This window comes from Alosa pseudoharengus, unplaced genomic scaffold (assembly GCF_046254945.1).
Source record: "Alosa pseudoharengus isolate Yale_2024_CS ecotype anadromous, Long Island Sound unplaced genomic scaffold, YU_APseudo_1.1 YU_APseudo_1.1_scf_17, whole genome shotgun sequence".
Taxonomy (NCBI): domain Eukaryota; kingdom Metazoa; phylum Chordata; class Actinopteri; order Clupeiformes; family Clupeidae; genus Alosa; species Alosa pseudoharengus.
Genome location: NW_027468640.1, coordinates 15,721,685 through 15,745,854, shown reverse-complemented (window position 1 = coordinate 15,745,854; position 24,170 = coordinate 15,721,685). Strand labels below are relative to the sequence as shown.

The 24,170-nt window shown below is 39.5% G+C and overlaps 2 protein-coding genes across 2 annotated transcripts; both read left to right on the top strand.

Moving 5' to 3' along the window:
• Positions 1-2,399: 2,399 nt before the first annotated feature.
• On the top strand, positions 2,400-15,000 carry LOC143127979 (lymphocyte antigen 75-like). The gene is made up of 6 exons (XM_076289665.1): positions 2,400-2,476; positions 3,235-3,288; positions 11,929-12,306; positions 12,823-13,173; positions 14,253-14,350; positions 14,518-15,000. The coding sequence occupies exons 2-6, from the start codon at positions 3,255-3,257 to the stop codon at positions 14,656-14,658; spliced, it is 1,002 nt and encodes a 333-aa protein (XP_076145780.1). The 5' UTR covers positions 2,400-2,476; positions 3,235-3,254; the 3' UTR covers positions 14,659-15,000.
• Positions 15,001-19,477: 4,477 nt separating this feature from the next.
• LOC143127279 (ependymin-like) lies at positions 19,478-23,958 on the top strand. Its single transcript, XM_076288672.1, has 6 exons — positions 19,478-19,729; positions 19,930-19,964; positions 20,093-20,227; positions 20,627-20,813; positions 22,172-22,259; positions 23,197-23,958. The coding sequence occupies exons 1-6, from the start codon at positions 19,651-19,653 to the stop codon at positions 23,309-23,311; spliced, it is 639 nt and encodes a 212-aa protein (XP_076144787.1). The 5' UTR covers positions 19,478-19,650; the 3' UTR covers positions 23,312-23,958.
• The last annotated feature ends 212 nt before the right edge of the window (positions 23,959-24,170 follow it).

Below are 24,170 nucleotides of genomic sequence, written 5' to 3'. Positions count from 1 at the left end.
CGCAAAGAGCAGCAGATTGGAAGTCGAGCATTCTAGCAATCGAGCTAAAAGCCCAGGCTGCTAGCTCTCTCACTAGCACGTAGCATCGGGAGGGATGTTTACACAACATACTGCACAGCTATATACCAGCTGGCTACCATTACACTAGCGCAGTCCACGAGTAACTAACCCTTTAATCCAGACAGGAATATCTGTACACCATGTTAGAGTGGCAATAAGTTCACATCCCAAGACTAAGGCCAAAAACCAGCAAAGTCAAGCATTCTGATGGGCAAGCAGGTGACTCTGCTCTGTGACTGGGCTTATGGTGGAACCTGTGTGGTGCCTCCTGAGGTCAAGATAACATGCGCTGTCAGAGAAGAAGACGAGGGGGAAACTACAGAAATAGAGACCAAATAAACACTGATACCATCATGGGCTCATTTGGGTACAAATAATTTCTTGTACGAACGAACGACCATAGGTGTTCCAGGAAAAAAGACAGTAAATCTTGATGGCGGAATCATTTGAGCACAGTTCTAGAATATGACCATGGGGCAGACTACTTTACGACCATACAGGTGTCTTTTAGCGCAGACTGCAATCTTATTGAAGCCTCCAGGGTTATGCGATAAATATATGGAGGAATGCGATCGTCGAGGTCCCCTGCCCCAACATTGCATGACACATTAAACTCAACGAGAATCGCCACCATCATCCAAAAGTTGATGTCAATAGACTAAAAACAGTTGGAAAGCCTACAGAAACTATAGATAGTTAAGGTGACAATCACATTATTATGACCGCCGCGCAGCTTTTTTTTTTTTTTTTTTTTTTTTTTTTCGCATGTCCAAATTTCCGTCAAGGATTCCCGGGACACTGTAAGACCGGGGTACACGAAACTTGGTGGGCATGTAACCCCAAATGGATAGCATGGAACCATCGTTTTTCATTTTGATCTGTAGCCCCCCCGCTGGACTGGACCCCCCGAAAGGAGGGTAGGGCAGACACAGGTTTCTGTGAATATCTTGAGAACCATAGGGCCTAGGATGACCAATTTTTTCCATATGTTTGCCTCGAGGGGTCATCTTAACCCATTCCATGTGCACACATGTGCATAAACAGGTACACACGCACACACATACATTCACAGTAATCATACGTATGACACATACTCACACAGTAGACATATGTACGCATGCATGCACATGCACAAACACAGGCACATACGCAGGCACACACACAAGCACGCGCACACACACACACACACACACACACACATAAACATAAACATGTACACGCACACATGCACACAAGAATTTCTCAGAATTATGAACAGGCAAGATGGGGGAGGGTTTGTATAAAATGAATTTTACATGTGAAATCTATGAACTAATCATGTTTTGGTACTTGTTGTCTAGCAGATACCAGTGAGAATTGAGTGTGGATAATGCAATTTAGTGAGACAGTTAGAATCATATAGGCCTTTCAGCGTGATTTTTTTTTTGTGGAAAAAATGTGCTGGACTGGGCGGCGGTCATATTTTGTACTGCTCTGCGGTACATCTAGTTAAAAATAGACTTGGAGCAACAATGATTTACTGAGGAACTATTGATCTAGAAATCAACAATATACCGCATAGCGGTACAACATATTGGGCGGGGGGAGGGAGGGGTCAATAATGTCCAATAATCAATGACAGAACAAAAAAAAAAAAAAAACACTTTGACAACTCCTTTATGAGACTACAACAAGAAGTTACCAGTCTGCCTATTCTACGTTGTCTCTCCACTGAGCCCTCTTGGTATTGCGCAGAAAAAGACTAATGTTTTGTAGTAAAATGTCTCTTCACATTATATTCTTTGGCCACAGACACTGATTCGTTGCACAGTAAACACACAGGTCTATTGGTCCCTCACTTGCTTGCCTTAGTTGGCAAAGTAAATAAGTACTTCTCCGTCCATTCACTCTGAAAATGTATGATTTTCTCTGTCAACTTTGCGGTTTAGCTTGGACAACGCCATGTTACAGTAGATGCATGTGTCATAGGCAGCGTGATAGGCAGCGTGAACATCGAATCAGCGAGAATGAGCATTTGTCACCATGGAGACGACCTGCTCCGCTCTAGAATCTTTGCCTGTACTCTTGTCTGTGTGCCGCATCAGATTCATAGATTTTTTTAGACTTTTTTTTTATTTTTATAATAATATAAAATTATAAAATTATTAGAATAAATTTCAATCCGGCCAAATTTACCCCCGGGCCGCTATTTCAATAGGCCCGGGGCCTGACCATCTGTCAGTCTGAGAAGAACAGCATCAAACATTTCATTATCAATCATTTGCATGCTGTTTTGGAACCTGGCAGACAGCCCAAACTTGATTCCCCCGACACAATGAGCATCTGTCAGTCACAAAGAGCAGGATTAAGAGTGGCACATAGAAACTCACGACCAGGACAACCAACAACCGACCCACCAAACACATCCCCTCATCAGGTGAGCTCCAAACTTTATCCCTCTCAGGAAAGTGGGTGTTGTAATTCTCTCTCATGTCTCTCTTGTTTGTCATTTGTCCATGTTTGAAAAGCTGTGAAGCGACTATTAAATTAACTCAGGTGCTTTAGCAGTCTGATGGACTGATCATAAAATTATTATATATATATATATATATATTATATTATATATTATATATTATATATATAGTACTATTTACTAATGTGGGAGTAACCGTTTGGAATTGGTAGAATGCTATGACAAAATCTTCTCTTGAATGAATGAATGAATGAATTGAATTCACCTGATTAGAATGTGTTCATTGGTTCTACATAAAGAAAATGGGTTAAATTCACAGATGTGAAGTCAATATTCATCTTTTATTCAAATATCTTTGGTTCGTGAAATGCATTCAACATGACTAAGTAATAAAAAATAACATGCAGATAAAAAAAAAGTCTACATAAAGTATGAGGTCTAGATTTGTTTTAATGTATACATTCATGCAAATTTACAGACTTGGTCAATTTTACTTTATTTTCTCATTGACTAATGAGATAATAGGAACACACACGCACGCACGCACACGCACACGCACACACACACACACACGTGTCCTTCCTCCTCACTCTTCCTATATTTGCTTTCTCTCAATATGCTCACTGTAATGAAACTTGTACTATTAAAGGTCATGACAATAGAGATGTCAGGAAGTGCGTCCATGTTAAGAGTTATTCATACTGATACTATCTGCATTGTAGGAGCAGGTTGGCTGGAGGTCATGGAGTGGAGACTGGCCTTACTGCTGTTCTCAGGTAGGTGGAATGTTATTAAAGTTATATTAAAGCGTAATGTTAGGTCATACCTGCCAACATTTAGCTTTTGAAAAACGGGAGATTTTTCTTATTTGGGGGTTGGGGGCCAATGTTTGCACATGTCAATGTTTGCATATATTTAATATGTTTCATACTGTACGCTACTGCTACACTACATTTGGGTCGTTGCTTTTACCTTACCGAAAGAGATACGCTGCATGCCAGTTAAGTATCCAGCGACTGCCTAGCCTACCTCCAAAACTTCAGTTACTGTCAGATTATGTTCCGAGGACACAAGTTCCCTATTTTGTAGCAACAACACCTAATATTCAAAACTCTGCAGCCAGGCTCCTCACTCATACCAGACGATCAGCACACATCACCCCCATTCTTCATCAACTCCATTGGCTACCAGTTCCGTCCCGGATCAAATACAAAGTACAAGTACTCACCTTCAAAGCCCTTTACAACCTTGCTCCCCCCTACATCCGCGACCTCCTGACCCCTCACACTCCCTCCCGCTCACTCAGATCCTCTGACCAAAACCTCTTGGCTATCCCCCGCTCCAGACCTGGGTGGCAGGTCCTTCAGTGCCTTGGCCCCCAAGCTCTGGAACTCCCTCCCCCAACCTCTTCATTCCTGTCCTTCTCTTCCTTTTCTTCAAAGCACATCTCAAGACCTTTTTGTTTAATGATCACTTCTCCTCCACACCCAACACATAGCTCCATACAGATAGCTTGTCTTTGTTGTATTGTTTTGTTTGTTTGTTGTTGTGTTTCCTTGCCTTCCTACTATGTAAAGCGACTGTGGAGGCTATCCTATAAGCCTCGGCATGGATGGCATGGTGTTCTCAACACGTAGCAGAAAGAATCCTAGTCTAGGCATTAGCTCTCTTTGGGTGGTGTTCCCGTTTATTATAAAGGTATCAAAAGGTATTTTACATAAAATGGTACTTTGCCCAGTGCTGAATAATAAAGTGCTGTTGTGCTAATAAAAAGATAAATTGTTGTGGCGTGCTGTCGGTGGAGTGGGTGCTCACGGCTACGGTAAGAACCGTGTGTTCCCCGCCATCCCTAATTGATTGCCACACCTGTAAATATACCTAATTTCCAGTGACGTGCCACACCCAGTGCAATACTCGCCCAAGTGGCTAAGATAAGTAATAACTAAATTAACCTAACTAAAGGTGGATATAAATGGCTCCTACAGCGACCTTGGGTTTGAGAAAGGCGCTATATAAAATAAACTTATTATTAGTATTATTATAATTAATAACAGTTTATGTAATGCGTTAATCACTACATTTCTTCCAGAACAATTTGACAACAGCTAGTTCTGGAGCATCCGTGGGCGGAGATAGTGTAGACCTGGGCTAGCGTGCAGTAGCCTGAATGTTGCGGGTTCAATTCCCGGCTTCCACTGTTGTGCCCTTGAACTAGGCACTTAATCCCAAATTGCTGCGTGGACAATGTAATCCCTTGTAATACAGTTTACATATTTTACATTGCACAACAGTGTCTGCTAAATGAATAAATGATGAAGCATTCATCTAGCCCACTTGCTTGTGAGACTGTGGCTGGCTGCGCAGTGTGCACACATTCGCTTCCTGTTTTAGATTTTGGGTTGCCAGGTTTTATGACAAAAGGATTGAAATTGAATGATGTAAGTGATTTGTTTGGTTGTACTGTATTTCAAACACAATCTGGCAATATAGGAAATGTCAGATTCCGTGATTTTATAACAAAATTTGATGGTCATGCAAATTCCTGGAGTTTTCTGTGAGAAGTAGGATAACAAAAACAGGAGGGCACTGGGAGATGACCTTGAGATACGGAATAAGCCTGGGAAAACACAGGAGTTTGGGCAGGTAGCCTATGTGTTACGTTTGTTAGGAGTGTTAGAGGCTCTCTCAGAAGAGAAGGGTCTTCAAGTATATGATGTACTGTATATGTGTGAGAGTGAGTAAGGGTTGGGGTTAGGGTTAGCGCAAGTCTGTGCTGAGCTTGAGCAGTTGTAACCCCCCCCTGTCATTACATCTGTCTGTATCAATAGTCGTATTATGGTGAAGGTCAATTTGTCAATGTCAATGCCAAGTTATTTATAGAACACTTTTAGCAACAACGGCAGTTGACCAAAGAGATTACAATCCTGTTGAAGGTGTGTGGGCCACACTCCTAACACCAAAGGATTTGCAGCATCAATCTGGGTGCTGTGTGTGAGTGCTTGTCTGCCGCTTCATTCATTTACTGTAATCCCCTTCACATGATCTCTAATTAGTGGGTTTGATCCAGCAAGACCACAGCATGGCGAAGCCATGCTGTCACTATTGTTCTTCTTAAGTTTTCTTATTAGTGGGTTTGATCCAGCAAGCCCACTATTGTTCTCCTTAAGTTTTCTTATTAGTGGGTTTGATCCAGCAAGCCCACTATTGTTCTTCTTAAGTTTTCTTATTATAAGTGGGTTTGATCCAGCAAGCCCACTATTGTTCTTCTTAAGTTTACTTATTAGTGGGTTTGATCCAGCAAGACCACAGCATGGCTGAAAGTGGTTCGAACTCCAAAAATTCAGGCCCGAACCGGTGTAACTTGCTTGTTGCTTTCGTGTCGCTTGTCGTTTTCGCGGTATTCCCGTTTTTCGGCGTTTTTGGGCCCCATAGAAATGAATGGCGGAATGTTCAAGGATTCTAATTCCGATTGTGACATCACAGCACTAATTGTTTAAGCTTGCACCTGGCAGAGTTCTGAGCCATCTGGCAGAGCTCTAATGGGCTGGGCTGGGCTGTCTGTGTATATGAAGGTGTGTGCATGTAACTTTTGACCCGTATGTCCGATTTTCAAATATGAGGTCATTAAAAAAATAAATAAAGTATTTTCCCAATCCATTCAGCCCAGTCCCATGCCCAGCTAGCTCCATTCAAACTTAGTTATGTGTACAGTTGTATAGATTATTACATTGAGAAACACACTTTCATACAGATATTATGCACATCCACGCATCATTACTATTCAAGTTAAGTTACTCATCATTGCCCGGCAAGAAGTCCACAATCAATTCAATTGTCACGATCTGTGGAGCTTACAGACAACGTTATATTACTATAGGTTCTGTATGCTATTTAAAGCCGACCTAACGATGAGCAGTGTTGCCACAGTTACCTTGAAAAAGTAATCTGATTACTGATTACTCCTTTAAAAAGTAACTTAGTTACTTTACTGAAGTTACATTACAAGTTACTTTATAAGTTACTTTCAGCAGCTGCCGACAACACCCCCACCGCCTCAACATACAAATGATAACTGGTTTTGCCAATACTCACTATACTGGAAGTGCATTTTAACAGCAATGTATAGCAGACATCCCAACCTAACCTACTTAGATACTGAAATTCAGATGTTTGTTCAATAATGTCTAAGTACACCAAATAAGGAAGGCCTATTGATAGAAATTGTTATAGTAAAATATGTAGATTTTTTGTAGATTTGTTTTTCATGTAGCCTTGGCAACTAGCCATCTTGTATAGGCCTGAGTAATATGCAAATTAAATTACACTTGTTAAACTCACCTCAACAAGTATTTTGCAATAATTTAACCCGCCGTGAGCAATGCTAAAGTCGCTGTTACAAACAGTGCAGTGTGCAAGATTATCATTATGTTTTAATCTTTTGAGACAATTAGCCTAGGTACACTTTTGTGTAGTCTGATGTGAAATGGGTCTTAAATCTTCCTTTTTGAGGGGCACTGACGCTGCCATCACGCTCTCCTAGATACACTGACTGAACTGATTAATTAAGTTGGGAAGAAAAGAGATATGCACACTGATTGGTTGATTGAGCAAAACAGACCAGGATGCTCTCTGTTTTGGATGCGCTTCAGGCACAAACACACCACTCCTCTCTCTCTATCCCTCCGTTGTGTGCGTGTTAAGCTCATATGCACACGCGATTTGAAGTCCGGTCTGGCTTGCGTGCTCTTGTTCGCTCTAGGTTCCGGGAGATTTTATGTAATTTGCGGGCGTCAGGAAGCCGCTATCAATATGTGGGAGACTCCCAAAACTTCGGGAGACTTGGGATGTCTAGCTAGACAGCACTTTGTCGCCAGCACAGAATGTACAATGTACCTTAATGTTGTCATGTTTAGCTGACACAAACTCAAAGTAATGACTGATGAAATGTGCATCTCTCTATCTCTCCCTCCATTGTTTACGTTTGTGTCGCGGCGTGGTTTTACACGTGAATTGTGCTCATGCTGAAAACGTGAGCATAGCCTACATGACATTAATCCCCAAGACAAGAAGAAAGCAAAGAATATATCTTTTTATTAAGGAAAATGAAAAAAAAAGTAACGCAAAGTAACTTAGATAAGTAACTTTAATCTGATTACTGGTTTGTAAATAGTAGCCGTTAGATTACTCATTACTGAAAAAAGTGGTCAAAATAGACTAACGCGTTACTGGCATCACTGACGATGAGTCCCTTCATGACGGTGTGTTGCAATGCATTCTGGGTGCTGTGCTGTGATCTGACGGCTCGTCACCTGACCCACCAAACACCATAGATATATACACTAGATGTCGCCTTCTGCTTCTCAGCATGCGTCAACACCGCCGCCATCTTTATACAGGGATCTGAAGCGCTAAACTAGTTCTCCTGTATTGTCAGCGTTACCTATTTAGCGACGTTTGGCCATCCCCAGCGATAGAAAACCTTTTTAGCGATTAGCGACAAATTTGGGAACTTCTCACAATGATGGCAGATCGGCTTCTTTGTTGTTGAAACGTAAGAAAATCACCTTTCTCATGGCTTTGTCATTTATGAATTCAGCTACATCTCGTTTGCCCATGGCACTGACCCATGATTATAAAAGTAACGACTGGCGTAGCCTATGTAGTAGCAGAGGTAAATGTTCTACAGATCTACAGCAGCTTCTGGTGAGATTACAATTTACATGAGTAAACGAGACGAGGGGTATGTGGCCTCAACCAGAGCCTGTCTAGAAGAGCCTGTTTACTTTCATTGTATCGAACCTGGTTGCAGTTTACTCATTGTTCCTCTAGGGGCCGCCGCTAGCTAGTGCAGAATGAATGGGAGTCTATGGGGCTAGACGGGTAAAATGTATCTTTATTATCGTCTTAAGCTTAGTTTTCTCTAGACTCAACCATAAATACATGCCTGTCAGTTGGAACAACCCAAAAAACTAGATAATTGCTTGAGATTTTGACGATTTATGGTGATTTTATTTTCGCTAGATCTTTGCCCAGATTGACGCTAATGCATTATAGAGGAGTGGATCACTGAAGCAAGATGGCGTCTCGATTGACGCATTCGTTCCAATGAACAGCAGTAGTCAAGGCGACATCTAGTGTATATGTCTATGACCAAACACAACGAAGCTTGAACCAGAGCGCTTGAACTAAACGTAGTAAAAATAAATAGCTACCAAGGCTCCAAATAGCAACACACTACACCGTAGCATAATGAGGGTATCTACATGTAAACCGAAGCATTCAGAACTGTGTAAGTCTACAGGCAGTTTATTAAAAAGAAAAACAGTACCGTTCACGTCTCGTTCACACAGACAGGCGCCATCATGAGACAACACAACTCTCTGGGATGTGGCGTAATCTCGCGTGAAACCTTGTTGCCAGAACAGCAGGAAGAGGTAACAGGATAGCAGCACGAAAGATGTAGGATGCACACGGAATTCGAACGAATTTGAAGACATTGAAGAACGAACCCTTTTAGTTTGATGGACGTCCTTATCAGTCTATGGTCTAACTTATGAACGTGTCGGGTCAACGTCAACAATAAGTAAGTTAGGCTAACACGTTAGCTATTTGCTGTTGTCATATGCAACCTATTAATGTTAGCTAACATGCTAAGCATTGAAAATGAATGAGTTAGCAATAGCCACTGCTTTTTTTGAGCTGACAAGCCCTGGAAATGCATTAACGTAATCAGCCAAATTGACTCACTTCTTAAGACCCTTGGTATGGTGTTACAACGATGTGGAGTCGAAATGTAAATTGTTAGTATGGTTTTAATGTGTAAACAGACCAACCGCGATTTTGCAATGAAGTGAATGGAGTCATTTTGGGTACTACTTTTACGGGGACTGTAGTTCTGTCAAAATTTATCCTATCTTTGAATAGACTACATGGTTATCTTCCTTAGACTTCGTAGATGTAGTTACTACAATTTGGAGTCGAAATTCGAAGTGCAAATATGGTTTAAATGTGTAAACAAGACGCCTGATGTTTAATGAATGGGCACAGTATTATTGTGTACAGTAATGGGCTATCAGTAGTATGTAAACAGTTCATGTGTTATGCGATTTACATAAACTAGTAAACAACAGAAATGTTAAAAGCTGGTATTGTGTTTCCTGAATTCTTACATTCAGGCATTCAAATGAAATGTAATTAAATAGCATATATATACTCTATCAGTGTATGATGCTTGCATGAGGGAAACATCCCAAAACAACGGCACCCATATAATTGCTGTTGTTTTGAGAAGTATTTCTCATGCAAGCATCATGCAACAATGCAAAAACAAAGAAACTAGTGTAGGCCTAATTATATTTTACATTAGTAAAGCAGTACTCTGATATGCATGCTTTCACAAACTTTTGTGAACAATCTTAGCACTTTAAACACTGTTTTGACTGTTTTGAAGTGCATGCAGGGGCGTAGATTTGCGTGGGGACCGAAGGACGTGTCCACACCAATGTCAAATTACGACTGAAATGTCCCCACCAATATTCAGGTTGAAATGTGGAAAAAAGCGCTCACATACGCTACACAAAGAGTTAAATCATTTCTCACTTAAGTGCTGCGGATCATCTCGTACAGATCTTGTAATGTGCAGTAGCCTATAAGGGTAAATCGCGCTGATTTGAAGTTACCTATAATAACTACCAGTGAGCCACAGTCTCCTGCGCAGCATGGCGCACTACAAGGCATAAGAAGTGCGTCCAAATTCACCCATTCTTCTCTGTTGAACTCCTCGAGAAGTAGGCTACTCATCATGTGTCACATGAAAGAGCCTTTTCTCAGCTTTTAAACGGTGCTAGCTAGCCACTATTTGCTGTGATAAACAGTTCGTGAGAAAAATAACTTCAATAGATTTAATAATTATTCTCTGCGCCGATCTCCACATCCATTTGTCTCGGTGGAATATCGTAGGCCTACACACTCTTCACGCAACACATGACAAACCATATATCAGAATAAACAGCAGACCTTACCGAACACAAAGGTTTAATGCATTCCCGTGTATAGTTAGCTGTTCCAGAGTAATCCGGTTTTGAAATTAAATTGTAGCAAAATTCAACATGGCCTTTCGGCTTTAAGCATTTCTTAAAACTGAGCTGTGCTTACATCGCCTAGATATCTGTAATTATTAGAATCAAAGAATATACAGGCAGCTCACGGTTAACAGTTTGTCAATGTAGCCTTAATGTTTTCTTTTCACAAAATGCTAAGCATGCATGTATTTAAGTTTCTTAAAACTGAGCTGTGCTTAAATGGGTCAATGCATGATTTCATAACAGACCAAATAGAAAATAAATGTTAAATGTTAAATATAGCCTACATATCTGTACATATTAAAATCAGATTATGTAGGCTACACAGTATAGTTAGATCAAGTTGGACAGTAGCACATTTTAATCATGGATAGTAGTTGGACAATAGCACATTTTAATCATTTTATATATCTATAGTGGCTTGTGAAAGAGTTGGGGGGGGGGGGGGGGGTGTTAGTGGGTAGTGTCCCCACCAAAGCTCAGACCAAACCTACGCCCTTGAGTGCATGTATAGCAATATAGTATAAAAATAATAATTGTGATATCATTACAATTTGATAGGGGTTGGGAGGAGGGGGTGGGTTCATGTAGGTGGGCCCTATGACCCCAAAGTATGCCTTGACTGGGCCTCAGGTCAAAGAAGTTTGAGAAATGCTGATGTAGACGACAAAGCAGCAAGGAGGCGTCGTGTGATCATTTAAACAAGTTTTATGACAAGGTCGATGAGGGTGGGAAAAAACTTTGCCCGCACTTCAGTCACATTGTCTTTTAAGAAAATGCAGTCCTTTTTTCGGTTCCAGCAACCAACAACCTCAGAACTGACCCTTCAGGCCTCTCAGGAGGCGCTGGCCTTTAACCGCAGCCAGAAGAGAGTCAGCAGAAATTTGATTGCCTTTAAAAAATCTGACTTCTTAAAAAATCTTAAACTGGCTGCATTACGTGATTATTTCTGAGATTCTGATACGTTTTTAACCGTGACCTATACACAGTTCTGGTTTGAAAATGTATCTCTTAAAATAATCACTTTATGCAGTCAGCTTAAGATGGCTAACTAGCAACTAACTAATTACCCTAGCAACAACTTAGAAACCACCCCTGTAATGTCAACCTATCGACCAGCATAGCAACCATGTTATTTATGCGTTTCAGCTTATTGGATGTTGCGTTAATGCAGATAACTTTTGATCCGTGTGCCCGATTTTCATAAATGAGGTACCGTTGGAATCCTTGGATGAGGCCGAGTTCCATGCCACTGATCAAACCCACTCTTGCAGTTCCTCGGAACCGCAATTCTAGTTCTTGTTCTTGTTCTTTTTTTAAAAAACTTTTTTAAAGGTTTTGTCATGGAATGTATCCCTCATCACTTCATCTTCATGAGCATGAATAAGACCTGGACTGAGGCACAGCGTTACTGCAGGGAGCAGTACACTGACCTGGCCACCATAGAAAACATGGAGGACATGCAGATGATGATGGACACTGCTAAAGGTTATGATGGGCAAGCCTGGATTGGGCTGCATCAGACTGATGTCCCCAGCTGGAAGTGGTCCCTGGCAGATGAACATTTCTATGGTCCTGGAGAAGCTAACTTCACTAACTGGAACCAAGGAGAGCCTAACGGTGGGGATGAGGAGGAATGTGCAGAGCTGCTCCCTGAGGGTTTGTGGAATGATACACCTTGTAATGGACGACTTCCATTTGTGTGCTATGATGGTGAGATCATTTATTCATATGCTGGTTTCCTTCAATATTTATTTTTATATTAAAACTCTGAGAACATCCATTATCTAATTGTAGTTTTAACAATACACCATTTTATACTAATGCTAATCAAAACCCTCTTAATATAATCAAGAAGTGTCCAAGTCATGGTATATTACAATTATTTTATTTGAAAAATAACTTCCATATTATTTGTCATGAAAACACTTCAACCAATCACTTCATTTGATTCAGCAAAATCTTAAAACTGCTCTTATTACTTTATAATTTATAATTAATTTGAAAAGTTGACCATTTTGTTTTGATGGTGTCAAATCCATAGCAGTAATACCCGTGGCTGAGAGGTTCATTGGTTTATGTAATTTATTAATATTCTTTAGCTATTAATAACTTATTATTAAGTCAACATTTGTTCCTGAATTCATGTACTGTCACAGGTACTTGCATGACTGTTGCTGCAATGGGTAACTAAGTAGGATCATTTTTGTTGAACTTATTGTCTTCCAGAGACCCACAGTGGTAGCGAGCGATATCTCCTCATTGATGAGAAGAAGTCCTGGAGAGAAGCTCAGAAGTACTGCAGAGAAAACCACACAGATCTGGTGAGTGTGAGACACGAGGAGGAGAACCAGCTGATTAATGAGACAGCGAAAATTCCCTGGATCTGGATCGGCCTGTTCAGAGACGACTGGACGTGGTCTGACCAGAGGACCTCATCATCCTTCAGACACTGGAGACCAGACTCCCCTGATAACAAGGGGACAGACAACTGTGCTGTAACATGGCTAACTCAAGGAAACAAGGGGACATGGAAAGACTGTAAATGTGATGAACAACATCCTTTCTTCTGCCGCTTGGGTAAGTTTTCTATCTCCAGTGATTAACTATTTCAATACTACTGCTACCAGCCACTAGATGACATGACTCAGACACTGGAGACAAGAAGCCCAGAACCAAATAAAATGTGCTTATATAGACGGTGACAGTGCAATCATGGTGTGTGTAGTAAATTGAGAGGGTGTGAGAGAGAGAAAGAGAAAGATTTGTAATGTACAGTATATGATGATAACTGCAAAATCCAACCAATTTATATTAAGATCAAAACATCTACACTGCAAAAAATGAATTCCAACCAAGTGTTATTGATCTTACAGTATATTAAGATTAAAAAATCTATTTGGTATTGTTTTTAGTATGAAAAGACTTACCTAGCGCCCTCTCAAAAGATCATTTTGACTTAATTTAAGAAGACTTTAATTTATTTTAAGGAGTCTTATCAAGACAAATTTGCTCAACGCACTGGCAGACAAATTTGCTTGTTTTTAGGACAAATTTGCTTAACGCACTGGCAGACAAATTTGCTTGTTTTCAAGATGAGATGTCTTAAAATAAGTCAATTGTTTTTTTAAATTAAGTCAAATGATTTCACAAGAAAGCACTAGGTAAGTCTCTTTATACTGAAAACAATACCAACTAGTTTTTTTATCTTGATATAAGATTAATAACACTTGGTTAGATTTTGTTAGATAAGCAGTTTTTGCAGTGTAGTTAGTATAGACTATAGAGTCTTACCTTGGACTATCCCATAAATTGATTTGGATTTTGTTTAATAAGAGTTTGACTTATTTTAAGATGACTTATCAAGACAAATTTGCTTAACGCACTGGCAACCTAATTTGTATTTATTTTTTATTTTTTAAATGTGTTGAAATAAGTCACACTCTTCTTAAATTAAGATGAATGATTTGGGAGAAAGCACTAAGTAAGTGTCTTTTTAAGTGTCTTTTAATCTTAATATAAAAATAATAATGCTTAGTTAGACAAGCAGGTTTTGCAGTGATTTTCTTTATTTCTGGGACACAAACAAAAGGGAGACAGATACTGTATATAGTGTGCATTTGTCCATGTCAGTCTACAGTCTAACTTGTGTGTTTTAGTGCCAGTGAAGAGGAGACAGACCGTGAGAGTGGAGCTCCAAGTTAACTCCTCCCTGGAAATGAACACCTCAGAGGTTCAGGAAGGCATCCTACATCAGGTGAGTCTATCCTCCTCACACTTCAGCCACTACACACAATAGACACACGGAGAGCCATGACCTTCTAATCCATGGAACAACATATTGTATGAATATTTTATGGATAGCCATCATACATACTTCAAAACTTTGTGGGGGAGCCTAAAATATGGTTCTGCTCTTTTCAGATCAGCGTGAAACTGCAGGAGAACGGGCTGCCACCAAACGCCAAACTGAGCTGGATAAAGCAGCCTGATGGACAGATTTTCCACAAGAAGAAGGATGAGAAGAGAGAGAAAAAAGAGGGGAAGAGCAAAGATGAGTTTTGAATTTCAGTAAATGTTGAAAGGCAAAGGAAAAAACGGTTACACTTTACTTGAAGGTATCTACATAAGAGTGACATGACACTGTCATGAACGTGTCATAAACATTATAAACAAGTCATAAACGTTTATAACATAACACTTCTGTCATTAAGTGTCATTCGGGTTTTGTCATGACAAATTAGGGGTTAGGTTTAAGGTTCATGTGTCATGACAGTGTCATGTCACTCTTATACCTTCAGGTAAAGTGTTCCCGAAAAAAACACGCATATAATAATATAATAATAATATATAATAAATTGTTATTAATGTATTATACATCTGCTACTATACCGCTGCATCGACGTTTCTTCCGTGATTTGGGAAAAGCCCGTAAAAGTCCTTGCAGGAAGCAAGAGGTTCAACCAGGCGCTCAGGTGAAGTTATCAAGTCCTCAAGCGGTGCTCTTGGGGTAGGGAAAATCCAATAAAACAATAGCAGGTCCCAGGCACTCAAATATATAAGAGGAGAAGGAATTCTTTAAAAAGCCTTTATTGAATCTGGCTTAGGTCATTTAAAATATTTGAGCCAACATGTTTCGACCGAACATGGTCTTCTTCAGGGCAAAGTCTTAAGTCATGGTCTTCTTGCAAGAAGCGATTACATCAACGTTTTTTGGTATATCCAGTTTTTAATATTTTTTTTCCGAAGTGTTTACAACTTAGTGTTAACTAATAATTGTTGAAAACTGGACTATGAACAAAATATTAGTGCATTCCTGGATCTACATCCTTATGCATGCTTCCTGCCAGGACTTTTACGGGCTTTTCCCAAATCACGGAAGAAACATCAACGCAGCGGTATAGTAGCAGATAATCAGGCAAGTCTTATTTAAATAAACTCCTGGTGCACTTACAAACTTTCTAATGCCTCGTTATTGGACTAAAGGTCATAGTTGTACTACTGCAGAAGTTTCGTACCATTCGGGGCATTATTAGTGGGGTAATTTACGAGATAAAAGTTGGTTCCATCACGACTGCAGAACGTCATTAGTTTCTGACAGCGCTACTCGACCAGGGTTCGACCAAGGGAAAAAAGGTTCTGGGAGGCTGTTTGGCTCGGGGTCATGGTGCAAAGGACCCTAGGGTGAAATTACTCCGAACTATCGCTTTAACAAGGACACATGTTTAACATTCTCTTAATGTGAACTTTTATTTGTTGTAGTCTTCTTGTTTTTTGTTTGCTTGCTACATAGTATTATCTTTTTTTACATTAATTGTTATTATGTAATGGTTCATAGGAATAGCTGTTCTTATAAAGATTACTTCAAGGAATGGTGTGGAACTCAATGCAGGAGTTTGTACTTCTGACTGTAAACCCTTATCATACAGACACTATATAGAAGAAAAAGTAAAAAAAAAAAAAAAAATTATAATGCTTGAGTGAGTATATCTTGTTATCATTGTTTATTATTGTGTGGTTATTAGGGGTGTCACGATTCTCCAAATCCTCGATTTGATGTAATTTTGCATTTTTTTTCCATTTTCCATTTTTTTCGATTCGATTTTCAATCTTTTTTTTAAATATTACTATTAATGCATTCCTTATATGTTATTTACTCTTTTTGGCCTTTTCCTTTTCTGTTTCGGGGGGCTTTTATTTTGAAACCGCTTTTTATTGAAATGAAACAACACAGAATGATAATTTGATTGTTTCAGCACACTCCGAAGAGACCCAAGGTTAGTGTTCATGGAATATGTACTTATCAATGTGCATTTTAAACCTTAAATTAACTTTGGACTGTAACTAGATCACCTTTTCACTTGCTAAGTTGAGTAGGCTAAGTTAGTTTTAATTGACGTGAATGAATGAATACTTCCACACCGGTGATTTCAAAGTAGCAAGAGGGGCTTTGTTTTCGGTAGGTTGATGTGTCTATTTTAACTGGCTGCCGCCTAAAAGTAGAGGAGTGTTGATGCTGCAGTTCAGCACGTGCGTGCATGTTTGTGCGTCTTGGCAAAGCCTACATGCTGGACGTGACATTGGGTGTGTGGCTGCATCGTTGATTCTACTTTTAAGTTCGAAGTTCGAGATTGAGATGTAATTTTGATCGATTTCGATATAAAATCGAAATCGTGACACCCTTAGTGGTAATAAATAAAGACAATACACAAAAAATAATCGTCCCCTTTAATCAAGTGTTACATCTCAAGGCGAGTGTTCTTCTTCCCCTGAATCACGAAGGCAACAAAGCTTAAATGCTACACCTGAAGCTTGTTTATATCAAACACGGAAACATTTGAAATTTTTCAATATGACATAGCCAGACACACATTTTTTTTTTTTTTACTTAGGGTTCTTTTTTGCCTTAAATTACATAATTGTCATTGCCATACTTTTGCACTAAGCTTAACTCAATTAAACCAAACTGAACTAAACTACAAACAACTAAATCCAAATGTGACACTTCTAATTATTTTGGCACCGATTTACAGTATCAGTCAGAAAGTCTTGTGACCAGACTGTGCTTGTGACTTTTCAAAGCCACATGCTGCCGCTGAGTTTCCATCATGACAATGCATTACACGTCAAAGTCCATAAGAATAATTGTTATACAAAAGCTAATGCGACAAGTGGGTAAAAAAAGGCTGTATTAAAGAGCACCTGACCATTACTTCAACACATTAGACCTTGTGCTCAGGTAAAGGTGCTTCCTCCTCTAGTCAGGTGAGGCGAGGTGACACTCCCTGAATCATATGACAGTGAGACATAACTAACTCATGTGACTCAGGCCAGTCCAAATCAGTCCAAATCCACTCCAGGCTTTCAACCAGCCACCAATACAAACACATGCACACACATACACATACACACACACACACACACACACACACACACACACACACACACACACGCACACACATATGCACACACAGTCAGAGATACGCTGGCGTCTTCTGGTGAACACTTACAAGTTAAGGTTATTGCTTAACCAGAGAAAGCCACTCTATGCTGCCTGCATTATGTAGCTGTGTTGCCACTCTATGCTGCCTGCATTATGTAGCGGTGTTGCCACTCTATGCTGCCTGCATTATGTAGCTATGTTGCCACTCTATGTTGCTGAATGCTGTCATGTGTTCTGTGTCCTATTCATGGGTTTCATCAGGTCCCTTTCCACAGGTGTATAAAATCAAGCACCTAGATTATGAATGCAGACTACATGGTGCTTGATTACTGTAATACACCTGTGGAAAGGGACCTGATGAAACCCATGAATAGACTATATCCATTCATGATTGTTACACTTGTTCCAGAAGTGTTCCAGAATGTTCTGATTTGAGAATAATTCCATAACAAATCACTGAAATTGAACATTTAATAGGATAAGGTATCTTGGATGAATTTTGAATCTTACAATCGTTTCTAGGATGTTTTTAAATCACATGTGACAACAGAGTAAACCACTGATTTGTTCACATTATTAAAGTAAAATACATGTGTTCCATGTGCTGTTTTAGAGGGGGTATAAGGACAAATTCTGAAATAGAATGTCATTGCTCTTTCTAATCCGCACTAGACAAAGACAAATTAATAAAAAAATGTTTTACTATACTGCACACACGATTTTTCTGATATAAGACAGCCAGTTATATTTTGTTCGGGGGAGCGGCCCAGAATTATTGTCTTTCATAGGGCCCAAATTTTCTAGCAGTGCCCCATATAGTATATAATATAATGGACTAGAACAGAATAGCTAAGTGCTTCACACTAAGAGAAAGTGGAATACAGCATTATATTCAATATTCACATGTGGTTTAATGTTATATTTGTCATTAGTAGATCACCCTGACACTAAAGTCAGCTCCTTCGTCATGTCTCTGTGATATATGGACTGTGTTCCCAAACAGGGACAATGTATGGCGTCTGGTTTAATATCACTACTGATTGCTTGTTTCCTGTCAAATGCCATGTACTGTATGTCATTGATTAGGGACAATAGCCTGGACATTTTCTGACTCTGCCACTGTCACTATATGGTTATCTATGCTTTGCCAGCTCTGGATAATTCTGTGTCAGGTCAGAGACGCATATGCTGAAGTGCCTTGTGCTTTGTGTGTGCCTCTCTCCTGTATACAGCCAAAATAAACTTGTATCCTGTTTGTACTTCTTTTCTGTGACTGGACCTTGTGCATCACCTTTCTATACAAAATGTTTACCAACACACAGACATTAAAATACATAGACAAAGACAAAGACAACATAAACAATCAATAAGAAGTCCATGGTTATTTAGTAACAAATGTATTTTCTGTCTTGTATGATTTAATTCCTTAATTTTGTTGTCAGAGGTCAGAGTCAAACACTCTCAACATCAATGCCATTACACACCTCTAGTAAACAAAATGAAAAAATAAATGACCTCATAGTCAATGATCTTCGCAACCATTCAAGGATCTTAGTTGTATGAAGTTGTATGGTTTATTGCTAACATTCTTTTCCCTACCATGTTGTTACAAGCCTACAATCACCAGGAGCATGACCTCAGAATGAATGATCTTATCAATCAACCACTTTACAACACCAGAGAAATACAGAGGGTCATATTCCTTAGTTGCACAGTTTATTCCTAAAACATAATTTTATTATAAAGACACAATAAACTAAGATATAAAAAAAAAACTAACTTGGTCTTATCTGTCATCAGCTTTACTGTACAATAAAAGCACATCTAGGTGAAAGGCTCTGGCTCATGGAAAATGTGAAGGGGGAATAAAAACCCAGAAAGTGGAGTCCTGGAATGGACTTGGTTTGCATAAATAAGGAAGTGAGGGGAGTGGAGATGTTAGAGATTGGCTGTCGGTTTCCCTGTGTCATTGTTTACAGTGCAGCAGTACAGTGCGGCTTCGCAAGACGAGCCCGAGAGAGCAGAGAGAGAGGCAGACTGCAGGCAGTTGAGGCTAAGAGGAGGACTCTTTAGTTGTGTACAAGTGTTCAGAGTGAAGTTGAAGGCTTAGAAACATGCAGGCGACGTACTGGATTACCCTGGCCATGTGCCTGGCTGTAGGCTTCTGTTCTGCACAAAAACCGCAGCGTTGCAGTAAGTGGGAAAGTGGAGGATAGTGAGCGAGTGAGAGTCTGAGTGTGAGAAGAAATGTGTGTGTGTGTGTGTGTGAGAGAGAGAGAGAGAAAGGAAAAGGAGAGTGGGGGTGAGAGAAGGAAAGAAAAAAGTGGGTGTGTGTCTTTCCCACTATCTGTACGTATTAAATCTAACTTAAATTTGCTCTTGTTATGTTTAAGGGTCTCCACCTCTTTATACCGGAGGCATGACTGTGGTAAGTTTAACAACCTTCCCATAATCCCATTTATTAACCACCACAAACCAATGTCTGTGTGTAGAATCTATGTCAATGTTATTGCAATGGTAAAGTCATTTGCCTTCGTGCACCCCTTCCACTTTCAGGCAACCCAAAATGAGCAACTGTGGGCTGTTGGGAGGTATGCCTATGATGCCATCAGCCAGCGTATCCACTTGGGAGAAGTGGGGACGTATAACAACAAGAGCTTCACCTACAATGCCCTCATGCTCTTCCAGGAGGTAAATAAGGCCATCTCCAGTGGCAAACTCTTCCAACTGCAGCACCCACCATTCACATGACAAACACAGATACAGATGTACACACACTATAACACACACACACCCACAACCATTCACACACACACACACACACACACACACACACACACACACACGCACATATACACTGGGACTCACATTCACTCACTCACACACACACACACACACACACACACACACACACACACACACATACACACAGTTTGGTTTTGTCCAACGGGAATGAAATCTTCTCTAAAAGGGAACGTGAACCCATTGCTAAACTGTCTCAATTGTGTGAACCATCGTCTGTGACCCACAAATCACCTGACATGCGGCCTGCCTTTGTTTCCCTTCCTCTTCACACGTCATAATCTAAAGGAAGTCCTGTACGAGATCAACCACCACGACCAGACCTGCGTGAAGAAGGCCCTGAAGTCCGACTTCCACCCCATGGAGGTCCCCATGGCGGCCGATTTCATCTCCCAGGTGGTCCTGGGAACCTCCTCAGGCCCTGGACAGGGTCTGCTTGTCAACTCCTGGTGGGGGGACATGCCTGACAAGAGTGGTGAGAATTGTTATAATTATTATTTATCTGCATGGACGGGCCTTTAGGCAGAGGGGGCAGCCGTGGCCTACTGGTTAGGGCTTCGGGCTTGTAACCGAAGGGTTGCCAGTTCGATTCCCCGACCAGTAGGAAAAATAATAATAATAATAATAATAAGCTTTATTTGTAAAGCTCCTCTCATACACAGAATGCAGCTCAAAGTGCTTTACATTTGGAGCATGTAACACAATAATAGTCAGTCAGTCATTATCAATCACTTATGTGGGTGGGGGAAGTGGTTGAGCACTGCTCTCCCATGCCCACATCCACGGCTGAAGTTTCTCCTTTGGCCAGAAGCGTAGGGGAATTACCATTTTTTACTTTATTATAATTTTGTTAAGGAGAAGCAAACACATAAACAAACGTGGCATCATCCAGCATTGCTCACTCTGCCTCGAACTGTTATTCTTTTTTGGTCAACCTATATCAGACTCCAGCTTGCCCAAGTCTGACACTGTGCTCAGAATTTTGTCATTCTGATACTGACATAACTGGTTTCCATGGTGTTGGGAGCAGCATTCCAGTGGAGTGGCAAGACTGGATGTCTTACTTCTCTCTCTGCATTAAGTGCACCTGATTGAATTATGCTAAACAAGAATAGGCTATGAACACAACAAAGCACAACCTCAAAAATGTATCTGGGTTACAGTATGCAAAGAATACAAATTTACTGCAGTATTTCTGTTACTCACTATTTTTTTCTACCGTGCATTCTAAGTAAAGAAGACTCATTCACTTGTAGAAAATATAATTTGAAACGTTATTATTATTATTATTATTATTATTATTATTATTATTGGAAATGAACTGATTTCCATGAAATGTTAGTGTTTTGAGAGCTGATGTGCGGTGACTGCATGTTTGTCTTGGATAGAAAAAGCATGTGTTAGTGTTTTGAAAGACTGATTTGATATTGAGGTTCAGCATGTTTTGATAAAGATTTTACATAAAGAGAGAGCTGTTTGTGTTTTGAAATATTGTAGTATACAAATGCAGTTTTGAGCGGCGAATTAGTGTGCAACTATAGGTAACAAAGTGTTGCAACTAGGTAAACTCATGTTAACAATCATCAAAAATGTTTACCTATTTGGCTAATTGTGTGTTACAGGTGTGTTGTTGTGTTGAGAGTTTGGAAACGTTTCTTGTTTTTGTTTTCAAGTAAAGGTAAACACTACAGCGATTGAAAAAAAAAAAAAAAAAAAAAAATCTTTTACTATTCTTTGCTCTTTTCTTTGCTCTTTGCTTTGCCGTTTTTTTGTCCTGACTTCATTTTTATTTATCTCATGTTCCTCATTTCTAATTTTCTGTCTTCCCTTTAGGCAATTACATGCTGTCCTTCACTGAGTTTGGTTGCCTACCCGTCTCTGCTCTTGTAAAGACAAAGAATATGGGATGGATGAGTGTGAGGTTAGTCAAAATCACAATGTGCTGTGGTTGTTGTTGTTGTTGTTGTTGTTGTTGTTGTTGTTGTTGTTGTTTTGTTGTTGTTTTTGTTGTTGTTGTTGTTTTGTTTGTTTGTTTTTCACTATCACTACATACTTTTGTCCAATGTAAAATGCTTGCTGTCATTTCAATGACAAGCTCACCCAGTGGCAAAATCATGCATCTTCCTTGGCTTATTTTCAAATGTTTTCGCACATTATGCCAGAATAGAAAACTGAATACAACAAATAATATCTAGACAAGGAAGAAAATTTGTTGGATGGATAAGGGACAGGAAGATGACCATGGAGGGGTTAAACTGGACCATGCAGAGTCAACAACTGAGTTGCATATAAGTACATAATGTAGTGGTTTTACAGACCAGGACTGTGCATGTTTTGTTTTGTTGAATTCATTCATTCATTCATTCATTCATTCAAAGACAAGGAAAGGGAAGAGTAGGAAAAGGTGACAGGATACAAATGAGAATAAGAGCTGTCCTTACTGATGAAATATAGACCAGGACTGTGCATGCTTTGTTTTGCTGAATTCATTCATTCATTCATTCATTCATTCATTCATTTATTTTATTTTTTTATTTATTGTCTCAGACCTTTTGGAACCATATTTAGTTAAATTCATGTTCCATGTTTATTTTTTTTTATTCCATTATTTGTTCTATTCTGTACTATTCTATCACTGTACTGTACAGGTACTGACAACTTGTTCAGTTCTAGATATAACAGATGCCAAAAATGCACCCATTTGAGTATCAGTTCTAGATATAATAGATGCCAAAAATCCATATCGAGTTTGTCATTCATTGCATTGTGTTATGGAGGCCCTTGGAGCGCAGAGTGTTCTTCGGCTCATGCTTTAGTGCACGCAAATCTGACACTTGTCTTCATCTTCTTTTGAACAGCTACTTCAACAACATGCTCGGGGTCGATCCCAATGTGTTCATCCCACCACCATTTTGCAAGGACGCCAAGCTGGAGGATGGGGAGAAGGCTGATTTCTTCTCCATTTTTCACTGAGAATGGTGGGAGTACTGTATTTTTTCTGTCGAGAGGGCTATGGAGGATCCTATCATGCACTTGATCAAGGAATATATCTGATTTCACTGTAATAAAGGCAAGATGCAAAAACCAAGACATGCTTTTCATACATTTCCATCACTGATTATTCTTTGTTTTTGTTTTTTGAAAACTGTAGTCGGGTTAATTTTTTGAACACCCTGGACATTCTTTCACAGCCAGTTCTAAAGTTCAGCTAAAAAAAACAAGATTGGATGGAAAGTTATTTGCAAGTACACCTTTAATGCAAATAATGTAGTTATTTTATCAAGCTGTTGAAATGTTTGAATGTCTTGATCTATGGTACTTTTTCCCTGAATGGTTGGAATTCATTCTAATTAAGTTTTTGATTCAGCTTTATTGGATTTCCTTCTATCAAATGTGCTTAAGAGGCATCTGGTCCTGAATATAAACCCTGATAAATCTCCTGGGTTTAATCTTGGTGGTTTGATGTACGTAGGCTATTCTGTAGCTTTACATCAGTTGTGTCTTTAACATATGTGTTTTGTAAAATTGTGTGATTTGCTGAATCCTGTATGTTTCCTTTTTGTCAGGAACTACATTTTATTTTTTTAATCAAATTAAAATAAAACTACTCGGAAATTAAACATGGCTCTATACCCTGCATAAATGACTGCACATTCAAATGTCTGTGCTCAAGAAAGGCAGTCCGAAACAGAGAAAATAGAATATGGGTATATGAAAGCATGAGTATACAGTATAGGCACTGACAATAGATAATCCTTTGGTCCTTTCACAGCTAGTGATCTCTTATTGACTAAAATTCTACAAAGACATACTGTACATGTCTTCTCTTATT